The following is a 15876-nucleotide window of genomic DNA, read 5'->3' as shown; positions in this document are numbered from 1 at the left end:
AAGTTAAAATGTCATAATAATGACAAACAAATGTAAAAAATAAATATATATATATATAAATATATACACACACACACACTTTTATAAGATGGGTTCTGTTCAGTTCTATTGCTTGATCAGCCTGAATGTAGCCCACTATTTTTGAAGGCTAATTTGTAGTTTATAGCATTTACTGTATATTGTGTATGAAATATTAAATGCAAATATCTTTTTTAGTTTAACCTGTTCATAGTCATCAGTCATGTAGGTTAGAGGGCTAGAGTGGGTCCAATGCACAGAGCAAACATGGCCACATTGACCTCTGCTTGAGCGTGTGTCTGTTTCGATGATCTAGCTATCTTAAAGCACCCACCTGTTGGCAGCAACACACGTTACGTAACAGTCAAAGCCCGGCTAGCCAATGCAGTAAAATATCTTGGGTGTTGTTGTGGGTTGCTTGTTTACAATACTTTTACAATGTCTTTGACATTCTGTAACAATATTTTAGGTTCGTAACAGTGATGGTCCACGGATCAGGAAATTTGAAGCCGATATTGATCTCAGATTTTTTTTTAACACTAAGATTGTCCGATACCAATATAGATTTTTTTTAGAAGTGCAATTTGCCACATTTTTGCAAGTTATATTGTGCAGTTATACATTTATGCCGCAAACAGTTACACTTTACAAAAATATTCCATTTGTTAACATTTAACAACATTACTGTAGTTAACAAGAACTAATGAACTTAATGTTAGTTACGACATACACTAGTACATTTTTCAAATCAAAAGTTGTATTAGTTAACATTAGTTAATGCACTACAATGGACAATTGTAATTTAATTAACTAACATTACAATTAATAAAGCCTGTAAAAATATATTGTTCATTCTTTGTTCATGATACCTAATGCATTAACTAATGTTAACGAATGGAACCTTTTCACAAAGTTACCAAAATTACATTAAATTGCTAACATATATTTGTTTTGAAACAGTTATGAATACTTCAGTTGTCAATATCAAAGGTCATTGTGACATACTGGTAAGCAGTAAAAACCACGAGAGCATCACACACAACAGAGATTCATTCAAAAATAAGAAAAATAAATCCATTACAAGCTCGAACTGCTCCAGTGAGAAATCGTTAATATCTATGATTTGTTTGTTGTCTTTGGCGTTTTGCTGTAACACAAATCACTAATTATTAAGCAAATGCGTGAAGATGCGGTGCCGTTATGGTTAAAATGTAATTACTGTGATTAGTGGTAATGTGACCAATATTAATCCAATTTAAATTGGGATCCTCAGAGAATAGCACTGAGATGAGAGACTGATGAGATATTGAGAGCATCTGGAGAGCGTGCATGTTTGATTGACACTGCGAGGGAGTATATTGAAGGGAGTGAAGCTGAAAGTGCTCATGATCGCTCAAACAGTCTCTATCACTCAACACAACGTCTGATTGTCACGACTCACGTTACATCACGTATACTCAGATTTGTATACTCATGTTTATTTGTTGTTTAATTCGTTTTTATACCAGTTTGCAGACTCTTTATCCTCTCCGTGCTCACAGTGCAGTGAGTCAGAATTACTACAGTAATGACTCTAGAAAATGGGCAACTTAATATTCCTACATGTGTAATTCTTATACATTTTTAAAAACAAACCTGCACATTCATCTGAATAACAGCATGTCTGAAAGTTTAATTTTGTGAATACTTAATATTGCCAACAATTCACCCTCCAGAGGCCACGCTGTCATGCATCAAGGGCTGAGAAATGCTCATTCATTAGAGTAGCAGTGTATGTGTGATTTCCTTGCATGCTGCAAAAAAGATTGGCCCTGATTCGAGGCACGATCAACAGATCGCCGATCACACACAAGATGAAGATCGGCAGATTTAGATCGGTTGCCAATCGATCGGTGCACCCTTACAATCTGCAAAAGTTAAAACACTCTCTCTTTCAAAAGTATAGCCACAAGACGTAAATTATATACGTGTTAAAGGAATAGTTCACCCAAAAATGAAAATTCTCTTATCATTTGCTCGCCCTCATGCCATTCCAGATGTGTTTGACTTTCTTTGTTCTGCTGAATACAGCCAAATATTTTACAAAGAATATTTCAGCTCTGTTGGTCCTCACAATGCAAGTGAATGGTGGCCAAAACTCAGAAGGTACAAGTATCATATAAAGGCATCATAAAAGTAATCCATTTAATCAGTGGTTTAATCAGTGTCTTCTGAAGCGATCCAATCTTTTTTGGGTGAGAACAAATCAAAATGTAACTCCTTTTTCACTGTACATCTTGCCATTGCAGTCTCTAGGCAAAATCATGACTCAAGTTCAATTTATAGTGAAAAATGAATTACATTTTGGTCTGTTCTCACCCAAAACTGACTGGATCGCTTCAGAAGACATTGATTAAACCACTGGAGCTTAAAACCACTTTTATGCTGCCTTGATGTGATATTTGGAACTTCAGAGTTCTGGCCACCATTCACTTGCATTGTATGGACCTACAGAGCTGAAATATTCTTAAACATCTTTGTTTGTTTTTAACAGTCATACACATCTGAGATGGCATAAGGGTGAGTAAATGATGAGAGAATTTTCATTTTTGGGTGAACTATCCCTTTACATGATTTTAGTGTGATAAAATCGCTTACAAACCCTTTCGGTGTTATTTCCAACTTCATTGTCATGACGACAAAACACTGTAAACCCTAAAAGACCATAAAAACACAGATTTAACCAACTTTACAGCTTAAAGTTTTAACAGAATTATTATGAGTGATTTATGAAATTATAAGCTTCACATATCTGCCTTTAAACCCACCAAAATTGGCTCCATTGTAAGTGCCCCATAGTAACCTTGATTTTTGCTTTTTTGCAACATTATGCCACAAATGCTGTCGATTAAACTTGTATTAAACCCAGAATATTCCTTTTAGATTGACAAGATAACTTGTCATTCAGGCAACCCACCAACTAGTTGATTTTGAAAATCTGTTGTTTTGCACATGTGTTCATGCAACCATGCACAGCTTTTCCTAATGCCAGAGGTATTTGACTATTTTGCTACCAACACCTGTGTTTGTTGGATGGTTTGCAGAGCCAAGCTGTTCACCTCTGAAAGTGCTGTTCTGTTGCATTTGTTTGTGTTCGAGAGTATAAGAAGAGGCTGACTTACTCTAGCTAATGTTATGAAAGATCAGGTGAGTGTGAAGTGAGCTTGACTGAATCATTCAGGATTTTATTTAGCGCTTAATTGTTCCTTTGAACTTCGACAGAACAGAAATTCAACAACTTCTGTGTTTATTCACTAATCTTATCCCACCCAGTGGATTAGTCTGATTAGCTGTACTGGGCAGTAGTGCTGCAACTAACAATTTTGATAATCGACTATTCTAAAGATTATTAGAACGATTATTCGACTATTCGGGCGATTATTGCAACGATTAATCATTAACTCTTAACCGACTATTCAGCATGTGCCTTGACTTAAAAGGTTGGGTTTGAGTCCACCTTAGTCGAGTCCGAGTCCAAAAGGGGCCGAGTCGGACTCAAGACCGAGTCCATAACATGCCAAGTCCGAGTTGGGTCCGAATGAATCTGTTCATGAATCTGAATTAAAATTGCAACCGTAAACTCAACATCAATATTTTAAGCTAAGAAAACAGTCTTAACTAAGAAAAACAGTTTGTCAATATAAATGTAATAAAAACACATCTGTTGCTTTTCATATATATATATATATATTTATGATTATTATCCTGCTGAACAAACTTCAAAGTGGTTTCAGAATGAAAGCAATGCTTTAGGTGTATGAAGACAAAAACTGTCCTTCAACACACTTCTTATTGCGTTCTGTTGACATTTTCAATTATTTGTTGCTTTTTCCCCTCCACTCAAACATAGACTAAAGAAAGTGAAAGCTGCATTAGTCATTACAAGCAAGGTTATTGTGTTTTGAATTTTAATTTATTTTTTATTTCTATTTCATTTTCAATTTGTCAGTTCAATTTAATTTAGTTTTATTTTAAATTATCCCTATCTAAAGAAATAATAGTCTATACTGAGATTTCTTTCTGAATCTTTTTTTCTCTATCTGCCGACTGATTCAACACTTGACTGGTCAACACAGTAGTAATTAGCACTCGCTGAGAAGTTACGACTGCAAATGCTACATCCGGAAACACTGGAAAAGCCCACTGATAATATTAGGGCCATGTCATCACGGACTTGATTTTCTAGTTATTTTGCGGGAAACCGCACAATGCAGGGCAGTTCTGCGTGCTGCTCATATACCTAAATCCCTGATGCGTCCGTGTGCGTCTCGCAGCAGCTGCCGCAGAAGATTAAAAAAAATCATATTTATTTAAAGATTTCAGATTGATTGCAGACCAACGTGGCTGTTGCTCAAGCAAATCTCAATTATTAAAACCGAAGAAAATTTAGTTGAGCTCTACTTTAACCGCAAAAACATGGAGAATAATAATTTTGAGTCATAAATTTAACAGAATTGTCCTTCAAAAGTGTCAGAGATATAGGCTAAAAAAAGACGTGCATAAGTTACCCAATGGTTTACAATAAAAATAAAATAACAATTTAAAATAAAAACATCATAAACAAATAAATTCATCTCATAACAAAGTTTAGCTTCATACACAAACTCTGTCATCAAATGATACATTTATTTTATAGTCTATAATTAAATTATAAACAAAATATTTCACTGCCCAAAATATCCTATTGTTTTATTGTGTATGGTTGAATGTTGTGAATGGTGGACAAATGCTGTAAAAGAATGTATTTTAAGCAGCTCGTCAGTGCTTTGAAAATAGTCAATCAATAATAATGGTGCTGTTTATCAGTTTAGAGTTGCTGTCTGCTTTAGCAATAACGCTTTTTTTCCCCGACTATTTAAAAAGTTAAGTTAAAAACACTGCGTGGACCACAAAAGACTACAGAGGCCTACATGTGTAGATACATTATGCATAAACAATTAATATCCAATATTATTACTATTCTTATGTATTTTTATTTCGATATGCTGTTTTTAGTAAACTGTGAGAGACATGATGTGGGTGACTTGACTCAATGAAGTTCCTGACTTAAAGTTTTTAACCACGATGAAACCGCAAGGCAAGCACCGTCTTGGCTGCACAAACGCCACATGCAGTTTTACCAGTTGTCAGGTCCCGTGTCATGTGAAACTGCATTGTTTAGTTTCTATTACACTGGATACATACCCATCTTTATGTTTTCGTCATGCCAGCCACCTCAGTAGTCGATGTTATACAGTAGTCTCTGTAGTAACATTCAATTGTATTGGTTGACTGATGAGTGTACCTGTACATGTGCGTATGTGTGCGTGTGTTTGCTTAAACACAGTGAAACGACTCTGGCTACGTCTATGACTTCAGGGGCTAATACAACTGCATGCAGACAGAGATGTGTTCATAAATTTCTGTTTTGTTATTTATTTCATTGCATAACAAATGTCATGGACTCGGTAGGACTTGGAAAAAAATCCCCAGTCCCAAAGGCTCGAGTCCAAGACAAGCCCGAGTAAAAGTAGAGTATGTGACAAGTCCAAGCCCATTAAAATTGGACTCGTGACTCGGACTCGAGTCCGAGTCCAAACTCCAGTACCCCAACTCTAGTGCTTACTAACAATAAAGAGGATAAAATCATCTTTTAGAAATACTCTAAATGACATTCACTGAATTAAAGGGAAAAAACTGTTTAACTCAGTAAAAAAAAAAAAAAAAAAAAATCCTCTTATCAAGTGTTTTGTATTGTTTTCAATTTTAAAATATCTAAGACTCCTTAAAACAAGATACATTTACTTGAGAAACAACATATGCTCCTGTTGCTTCTCAGATAAATGTATCTTGTTTTAAGGAATTTTAGATATTTTAAAATGTTAAAATATTTCATATTATATTCAACATTCTCAGATAACAAATTTTTCTTCTGCAGTATATCTCCTAAAGTAAATGTACATTGTTTTAAAGGAGTTTTATTGATTTATACAACAACAAATCAAAAACGTCTTTTGTTACCCTCTCTTGTTCGATCCATCTTTAACTCACAAAAAAAAAACCCTCTTCTTAATAGCTGCGGATCACCGATTTTCTTCATGATAAAATACACACCGCAACACAAATATTGTGATTCAATATGTCGTGACCGATTTCCTTCATGATAACACACCGCACGCAACACATATATATTTTGATTCGATATGTCGCGAGCTGCGAGCGTGAGGGACAAGCGTCCCCGCGCCAGAGTGTGCATCAGCCGGGTGGAGTTTCAATCTCTCCCCCTTAGATTGGGTCATTTCACGCGACTCGTAGAAGAGGCATTGACCGCACAGAGAACACCCAGTTTCCTTTAAAGACGCTCTGACGTGCAAGTTTTGCTTAAGCGGAACGGCAGCACCTGCTCCGCATTATTTCACAATGAGAGTGCTTCTGTAAGCACTTATTTTGTATTTTTGTATAATTCCTCATACTTTACGATCTATATCACCTTAAGCTGTTTGGAAAGTTTGGAGTGCGTCTGTGAGCTGTGTGTTCTTTCTCTACTCAATCAGGCGCAAGCTGCGGTCAGCGCTCCTGTCGCGCATCATCATTAGAGTTTAATGTGATCACATGTTACGTTTAATAAGATCAAACGACTATTCGACACGAAAATGTTTGTCGATAATTTTTTATTGTCGCCGTTGTCGATAACGCCGACTAATCGTTTCAGCCCTACTGGGCAGGAGCTCACTACATACCTAGAAATTCTTTGAGAAATAGTTCACCCCCTAAAAATTAAGTGTCATTATTTACTCACCCTCATATCATACCAAACGTATGCTACTTTCATGCACTACTGTCATAGCACTTTTTTGGTCCTTTTTGGAGCTTGTCAGGTTTTAGCGAAAAATCCTGTCTCTCTCTCTCCATTGACAAAAATAACAGCATACAGGTTTGGAATGACACAAATGTGAGTAAATACCAACATAATTAAGAGTTTGGGGTGAACTCTTTCTTTAATCAGAGCATGTTCCAGGTTCAACTATTTCTCTTGTTTTGGTTGTTTTGCCAAGTTTTTCTCTAGTCAGATCTGCTGTAGTTGCCAAAGTCAAAGTCTTTCAAAGAGACAGCACTCTCTCACTGAAAAGGCCCTTTATGTTGGTCTGTGGCATAGCAAGCTGCATACCTTTTTTGTTTGGCATATATGGTGTCATTTTTATATCACAAGAACTTGAATTTGAAAAAGCTTCCGAATTCATGATTTTGAAAAAAGACTGAGTGTAATTTGATGTTATCGAAAAATGTTGCTGTTCATTTTAAATATTTGAAAATGTTTTGTGTGAATTCACCTAAAAATAAAAAAAAATCAGGTTGTGAAATTAAAGTTTTTATTATTTAAGTGGTGGATTTCAGGTCATGAAATTTAGGTCTGAATATTCAGTTTGTTGAATACGGGTTGAGAAATTCAGGTGGCAAAATTTGAGGATGACATCCGGGAATGCAAGGAAGAGCAAACGAGCAACAATGTATTCCAGCTCTCTCTTGGACAGCTCAAACGTCATTTTAAACAACTGTGATCAACAACATTGTGAAAACACAAAAATGTATACTTCAGGGATACTTATTATAATGTTTCACCTTCACCTAACAGCAAGTTTCATCAAGAACCTTATTTCATAATCATATGGGCAAAGGACATTTACCAGACCTATGGCTGACTGAAACAACAGCCGCCTTTACCCGTTTTAGAAGTGTGTATTGCATGTCTTGGCTGTTTGATAAAATTATATTTCACTTTCTCTTACACATTTGTACTAGTGCTGAATAAAAATATAGTGAACTTCGAATGTACAACACACATTCTGAACCTAATTGTTTACATTACCAGTCTGGATTGCTTGAGTTATAGCATGCCATCTCACTTTTTATATTTTTATAAAAAAGCTGGATAGTCTAACTTCATATTTATTACACACATAGACTACTGATGATTTGTCAGTGTCTTATTTATTCTGTTTAAGGCAGACCACATTACCTTCATGATCATACAAATCTGGGCTCCATCTATATACTTTAGAGAAGTGTTCTGTAATATGTGCATATGCATTGTACCCCTTACTAAAATCAGACAGCAGTATTCCGTTATAGTTTCTTTCGTCTTTCATGTAATGCATACGTGAAATATCAAAATAGAGAAGTGATCATTACACGAGTCATTCAACCTTAAATGTCAAGTCTTTTTGTTCCTTACATTTTCTTCTATAATCAGAATGAGCTTTATTGCCAAGTATGCTTACACATACAAGGAATTTGTCTTGGTGACAGAAGCTTCCAGCGCACAAACAATACAGCAACAAGATAATAATAAATAGAATAAAAATAAAAAGTGGATAGAAAATAAAGTATATGTAGAAATACACAATAGGACAATATATATTATAAAGTGTTAAGTTCTTGAAGGGAGAGCAGGGGGCAACCAATAATCCTCTCAGCAGTCTGAACTGGCCTTTGTAGGCTTCTGATGTCTGATTTCGTAGCTGAACCAAACCAGACAGTTATTGAAGTGCAGAGGACAGACTCAATGACCGCTGAGTAGAACTGTATCCGCAGCGCCTGTGGCAGGTTGAACTTCCTCAACTGGAGAAGGAAGTACAACCTCTGCTGGGCCTTTTTCACAATGGAGTCAATGTGAGTCTCCCACTTCAGGTCCTGTGAGATGGTAGTGCCCAGGAACCTGAATGACTCCACTGCTGCCACAGTGCTGTTTAGAATGGTGAGGGGGGTCAGTGTTGGGGTGTTCCTCCTAAAGTCCACAATCATCTCCACCGTTTTGAACGTGTTCAGCTCAAGGTTGTTTTATTTTATTTTATATATATATATATATATATATGAGAGAGAGAGAGAGAGAGAGAGTTCAATAAACAAATTGACCAAAGCTAAAGTTGACCAAAAAGAGACATATTTTAAGTATTTAGGAATATTTAGATATTTTAATTGTTATGTCATCCATACGTTTTTAAATAGTTTATTCCTATTTTAGTATTTGATTTATATATTTGAAGTTAAATATGTAAAAATTAGTGGTGCACCGTTCAGGAAATTTGAGGCCGATTTTTTTTTTTTTTTTTTTTTTTTTTATTAATTAATTAATTAATTAATTTATTTTTTTAACACTAAGATTACCCGATACTGATTTTTTTTTTTTTTTATTTTTTTTATAAAGTGCCCTTTGCCACACTTTTGCAAGTTATATGCTGCAGTTATACGTTTATGCCCCACACAGAAGAATTACGGTAACACTTTACAAAAAGGTTCCATTTGTTAACATTATTTAACAACATTAGTTAACATGAACTAATGAACTTAATGTTAGTTACAACATACTGTATGCTAATACATTTTTAAAATCAAAAGTTGTATTAGTTAACATTAATGCACTTTGAACTAACAATGAACAATTGTATTTTTATTAACTAACATTATGATTAATAAATTCTGTAAAAAAATATAATGTTCATTTTTTGTTCATAATACCTAATGCATTAACTAATGTAAAAGAAATTAAACCTTTTTATACATTTTTACCAAAATTGCATTAAAATTACATTAATTGTGAATTGCTAACTTTTATTTGTATTGAACACAGTTATGAATAGTTCTGACATACTGGCAACCAGTAAAATCCATGAGAGCATCACACACAGCAGAGATACGTTCAAATATAAGAAAAATATATCCATTACAAGCTCTAAAACTGCTCCAGTGAGAAATCGTTAACATCTGTAACACATATCACTATTTTTATTTTTTTTTAATCCCCTTTTTCTCCCAATGTGTAATGCCCAATTCCCACTACTTAGTAGGTCCTCATGGTGGCGCGGTTACTCACCTCAATCCGGGTGGTGGAGGACAAGTCTCAATCCGCGCATCTTATCACGTGTCTCGCTGTGCATGAGACCACAGAAACTCCCAGCATGTGGAGGCTCATGCTACTCTCCGCGATCCACGCACAATTTACCATGCGCCCCATTTGAGAGCGAGAACCACTAATCACGACCACGAGGAGGTTACCCCATGTGACTCTACCCTCCCTAGCAACTGGGCCAATTTGGCTGCTTAGGAGACCTGGCTGGAGTCACTCATCATGCAAAAAATATCGGCCCTAAATCTAGGCACGATTGGCTGATCATGGATTTAAGACGAAGATCGGCCGATTTCGATCTGTGCACCCCTAGTAAAAATGACTTCTTAAGAGCACACCTTAAAAAAAAAAAAAAAAAAAAGACAGTTTATTTGATAATTAATCGTGGAAGACCTAAAACAGACAATTAATCGTCATAATCGCAATTATATGTTTGACAATTAATCGTCAGCCAGATTTCATAATCATGACAGCTCTACCAGGTACTCTTATTTTGAAATGTCTGTGCTCCTCGCTGTTCACACAAACAGACAAGGGAAACATAATATACGTTTCCATATAGTCAAACTTTTCTTTGCATGCCCTCGCTTCTATTTACAACACTTGATTATCTAAGCAAAATAACAAAATATGAATTGAAGTGAGGATAACTATATGGATAATTTTGTCAGTTACGATGGATACGTATAGATACAGAAAAACACCATTAGGTGTAAATAATTAATATTTCTCCTCCATATCAGATTGATAACCAATAGTTTGAATAGCAACTATTGGCACAGATTAATCAGCAAAAACATAAATCGGCCAACCTCTACATGGAACTAGGAAATGTGTCTAAAAACAGCTGTATCATATTAGTCATGTTTTAATGAATTGCAAATTCTCTGTAATGCAAACTGAAGCGTTCAGATGAGCTCCATAGCAGAGGTCACTGGAAAGACATGTGACTGCTGGAGTCAACAGATCTCAGTTATGTGCACCAATGGCCAAAGCTTGAGCAAGAACTCAATAACGATTGCCTCTTTCTTCTCTCTTTCTCCATTTCTCTCTAGGTGTGGCCAAAACAGGGCTTTTGTTTTAAGGGAGGACTGTTCTCCTGTCATTTCTCTCTGCTGATGTCCCCTTCTGCATCGTAAATTCATGATCACATGACTTTGGATATGGACGCGGTCCTGTCCGACTTTGTCCGTTCTACTGGAGCTGAACCTGGACTGGCCAGAGACCTGCTGGAGGGTATTTTTCTCCTTTTATTTGGAACTTGATGGACAGACAGCAAAATATATTTGCATAAAAAAATGAATCATTGCGGCACCAGCGCAAAAACAGCTTCACGTAATGTAACACTTGAGTTCAAAACAAAAGATATAAAAATAACTCTAAATTCAGATTGGGAATCAGAATCTACTAAATTCTGATAACCCAAACGAAATTTCTCCCTTATAATCAACGTAGCTGTCTTCATCAGCATTCTCCTACAACACAGTGTGCAGAGGACCTATAGTTTTCTGCTTGGTGTCAGATTTTTAAAATCGTCCTGTGGAAATACAGCTGTATAAATGAAATGGCGTATACCGCCCAACCTTAGTGATAGACAACCTTTATTGCTTTATGATTAACTGACTACAGGAGGGCAAAAAGTAGTGGCTAAAGAGTCTATGTGAAGTTGTGCAGTAAGGGAAAGACTTAACTAATCCAGCGCATGTTGCCTAGCAACGCTCAGTGCAGATAAGAGAATGAGTTAAAAATATATAGTTCTGCAGTATGCGTACTTAACAGGCCAGTATTTACACAGGGAACTGCTGCGGAATGTGTCGTTGACTGTTGCTGGATGTCCTGACGCTTGGGTTAATGTTTAACTTCTTGAGCAGATGTGCTGAGGAACTATGCCCTTTGGTTTTCTTGAACTTTATTAATGTGCCGCTCCTCGCAGGCAAGAACTGGGACCTCACAGCTGCACTGAGCGACTTTGAGCAGCTGAGACAAGTGCATGCCGGTAACCTGTCATGCACCTTTACAGAGGAGAGAGAGTACCCCACTGTTGATAAGGAGATGGCTCGGATGGGGCGGTCCCTCTTGCATCGCCAAGATGAGGTTTGGCAAGGTACGAAGAGTACTGGAAAGCACTGATAACCTGGAAATGTCAGGGAAGTTTAAAATTGTCATTTCTAGGCCTAGAAAAGTCATGGAACTTAATACAAAAATATTTTATAGAGAAGTAATGAAAATTTCCACCAGTTATTTACCACTCTGAAATATTTCACTGGCAAGAAATTGCTCTTTGTGAGTGCAAAGTCATGGAAAGTTACTTGTCAAAATATACTTTTTTATTATGGGGCAACATTTGCCCCCTGAAATTTATGCATTTATGCTTTTATGAGGATTTATTTTTTTCTTTTCACACAAAATGATGGAGAACATAAAAAAGGACACCAAAAGTCCACATCAAATACTATAAAATCAAACCGACATCAAATTCGAAAGGAGCGATAAATAATGCACAAGATATTATAGCATACTGTATAAATGTCCTTTTATAATATGTTTTGAAAACGTAAACAGTCACTGTTATATTATTAATCTTTACTGTCTAGAATAATATTAGATTTTAATAAAATCACAGTTTCCAGTTCTAGTTTTAGGTTTTTGGTTCTGTTTTCAGAGTGGATTGTATTTTTATGAAAGCCCAGTTCAAATCAGCTACATATTAAACAACACTCGCCTTTGAGACAGTGTACACAGGTATATGACAACTACAGGTCACAATGGTGTCTGCATTGGCATTAAAACCCTAACTAGATAGGCCTAAAACAGAACATCATGAAATATATGAGGAAAAATCTGAGGAATTCATAACAGGGGCACATTTTAAAATTTGGCCTGTTTTTGTCACCTTTAATTGTATTTTTGCACCGAGCCCTGGTTAATTTGTGACCATGGTGGGAACCCTGTGCATGGCATGTACTCAGTTCTCCATCTGTGTTTCATAATTTATGTAAATGATTTACTCGAATCATGACACTAGTTGCATATGATGCCATTTTAAAGCCTTGCCCACTCTCACCTGACTAATAAAATAAAAGGAGTTGAGCGCAGGTAAGAATAGGTCTATCAAGTAATAGGTTACCAGTGTTTAGTTTCATATTCTCCTGTATACGTAGTAATTTGAACATGTATCATGGCAGCAGCCACAGAGAAGCGCTTGTCGAGGGGGATTTCTCACGCCAGCTCCACCATCGTCTCTCTGGCCCGTTCTCACATGTCCTGTATGGGCAGCATCAACGAGCCGCTTCTCGACACTCCGCTCTGCACCTTCCAATTACCCGACCTCACCGTCTTCAGAGATGAGTTCCGCGGCTTCATCGAAAGAGACCTCATTGAGCAGTCAATGATGGTGGCATTGGAGCATGCTGGTAAGTCATTCCATTTCAAGAATCTGCTTTTATCTTAATCCTTTGAGGATTTATGTAAATCAAATATTCTCAAATTATGAGTTTTTAATTCTTCTGACATAACTGCTCCATTTCAAAACCTCCCTTGCATGCTGCCATACTTCTGTGGCAGCATGCTAACTGAAATCTACATAAAACTGTGGAGACTGTGAATCGAGGCAAAAGATCATAACTTCAAAAAAGAGATCTAGCAATCTAGCACTTGTGATGGGTTCTGCTTTTCTCTTAATTTTTTTTTTTTTTGGAACCCAGTCTACTTAAATATGATATCATTTTAATTTACAGTAACACTGAATAATTCTGAATAGTAATAATCATAATAATAATGTTTATTATTTCTACATTAAGAAATTACAGAAATATATTACAAATGTAGACATTTTATAATAACTAAAAATAACTACAGTATATTATTGTTATTGTACAATTGTACATATTTCTCTGTTTTCTTGTACACTGTATTGCTGTGGGATGTGGTTAAAAACTGCAGGAACTTTCTGTTTTTCATTAACTGTATTAGTTTTCTGTATTGAATGAAGCAGAAGTACATTTATTTTTCACTATTAAATAAAGCTCAAGTATATTTATAATCAACATTTCTCACTTGTAAAGGACATATGCGGTGCTGCCTTAGAATTTGGCCAGAAGAATATATCTTAAAAGGTAGCATAATTATGCCTAAAAGCCTTCATGTCTGGAGTGCACCTATGTCACCTTAAAATGCTGCCAATCTAGGCATCTCCCTAGGTTTTTGAATAGAGCTATAGCAAGACTTTTAGGAAGTGTTAAGTGTCTGTAGCCACAGACTTGAGAAAGTTGTCATTTATGACTATTTTTTTTTTTTTTAAAAGGCCGGCTAAACTGGTGGACTCGTTTGGGGACTGGCTGTCAGAGTTTATTGCCTCTGGCTACTAGTGGAGATGGGAATTGCCTGTTACATGCAGCCTCTCTGGGTGAGTGTCCAAACTGTCCTCTGATCTGCAAGTGATCAGCACAGAGCAGATGACTACACTTTGTGCCCTTTTTGCATTGTACCTTTTTATTCCACTGTAGAAACATCTTGCATGCATGCCATAACATGTTCATAGTCCTTATTGCTTCCAGCAGTTTGTTTAGATCAAAGTTTACCGGATATAACACAATTTATTCTCTTCAAAAATCAATGAGGCATTCATGCTTGCGCACCTTCAAACTTGGCACACATCAAGTTTGATGTCTAATGTCATTATCTTTGAGCGATCATGACATGCCATACTATCCTTGCATGAATGAATGAGATTTGAGTGCTAAGGTGGAGGGGCAGATTATAAATTACTCAAATTAATTTTACATTAATGAACATTACTATACAGGTATGTGGGGCTTCCATGACCGAGACCTGATGTTGCGGAAGTCTCTCTATGCACTGATGGATCATGGGCAAGAAAGGGAGGCTCTAAAACGCAGATGGAGATGGCAGCAGACTATGCAGAACAAAGAGGTTAGAGCAGTTTATGTTTATCAAAACCGATACCGTCTGACATAAGAATGTCATTCTGGAAACATTCAGCACACAAATTAAAATCACGTTATATGCTAGTGTGGTTATTATTGAAGCATGTGCTGCGTGCTTCAAATGTGAGCGCTTGTGAATGTGTGGAGCCGGTGTTTTGCCAACGCCGACTGCTCATACGTTTTTAGAGCTCTGTGGCTAATACACTAAAAACACCATCATGAGCTTTGTGCTCTGTTTGTAGCAGATGACGGCAAGCAGAGTGCTAATTCACTTCGTAGCACAAGGCAAATGCAGACATGTTTATTTAATTAAATAGCTGCCTTTTGCGGTTTAATAATCACATTGGATCACATAGCGACCTGTTTTTCTGAAAGTGAGAAGCTACTGTCAAAAACATGCAGAAACTTAAAAGGCTTCACTCCAAAATAAAGCTTTCGTCAAAATAAAAGCTCAATTTAAATGGAAAAAGTATGACCAAAAAAATATCACTACTGTGTTATGCAATATTCACTGTAATACTACTACTGCTAATAATAAATCAATAGTAATTGTATTATATTAAAGCAATATCTCACATCTGTGATACTCTGTTTTGCAGCACTTTATATGACAAAAATAACTCCGATGTTGTATTTTGGATTGTGCTGTGAGGTTCTGTATTAAAGCACTTTATTTGATAAAAATAATACAGTATTATGTTGGAAATTAATTGATCTATTTTCATTTGATTAAAGTTTTAATGAATTTATTTATTTAGACACCATTTTGATGATAAAATTGAAATAAACTGTTGATATGGAATTCAGAAAAAAAAACAACAAAAAAAAAAACAGGTACACCTACTCGTTCTCAATAAAATGGTATTGGGACATCCCTAATTTTTAGTATTTAAATAAAAAGAAGTAAATAATTTTTGTAGAAATTTAAATGCAAAGATCAATTTTGTATTGAAAGCAAATCATAATTATAAGTAATAAACAGAGGCCTAA

The 15876-nt window shown here is 35.9% G+C and overlaps 1 protein-coding gene across 7 annotated transcripts in view; it reads left to right on the top strand.

The window, feature by feature from the left end:
• The window catches only part of LOC127453089 (OTU domain-containing protein 7B-like), a 63443-nt gene that overhangs the window by 37470 nt on the left and 10097 nt on the right, over positions 1-15876 (top strand). For 5 of the 7 annotated variants that reach the window (XM_051719155.1, XM_051719159.1, XM_051719154.1 and 2 more), the window contains 5 exons: positions 10996-11176; positions 11874-12044; positions 13126-13353; positions 14244-14345; positions 14745-14872. In XM_051719155.1, coding sequence (XP_051575115.1) covers positions 11092-11176; positions 11874-12044; positions 13126-13353; positions 14244-14345; positions 14745-14872 — 714 coding nt within the window. In that variant the 5' untranslated portion in view covers positions 10996-11091. The remainder of the gene's footprint in view (positions 1-10995; positions 11177-11873; positions 12045-13125; positions 13354-14243; positions 14346-14744; positions 14873-15876) is intronic. The other 2 variants (XM_051719160.1, XM_051719158.1) reach the window with 1 other exon arrangement.

Source organism: Myxocyprinus asiaticus, chromosome 15, assembly GCF_019703515.2.
Source record: "Myxocyprinus asiaticus isolate MX2 ecotype Aquarium Trade chromosome 15, UBuf_Myxa_2, whole genome shotgun sequence".
Classification (NCBI taxonomy): domain Eukaryota; kingdom Metazoa; phylum Chordata; class Actinopteri; order Cypriniformes; family Catostomidae; genus Myxocyprinus; species Myxocyprinus asiaticus.
Note: the sequence above shows the minus strand (reverse complement) of the source record. Positions and strands in the feature narration are given on the sequence as shown.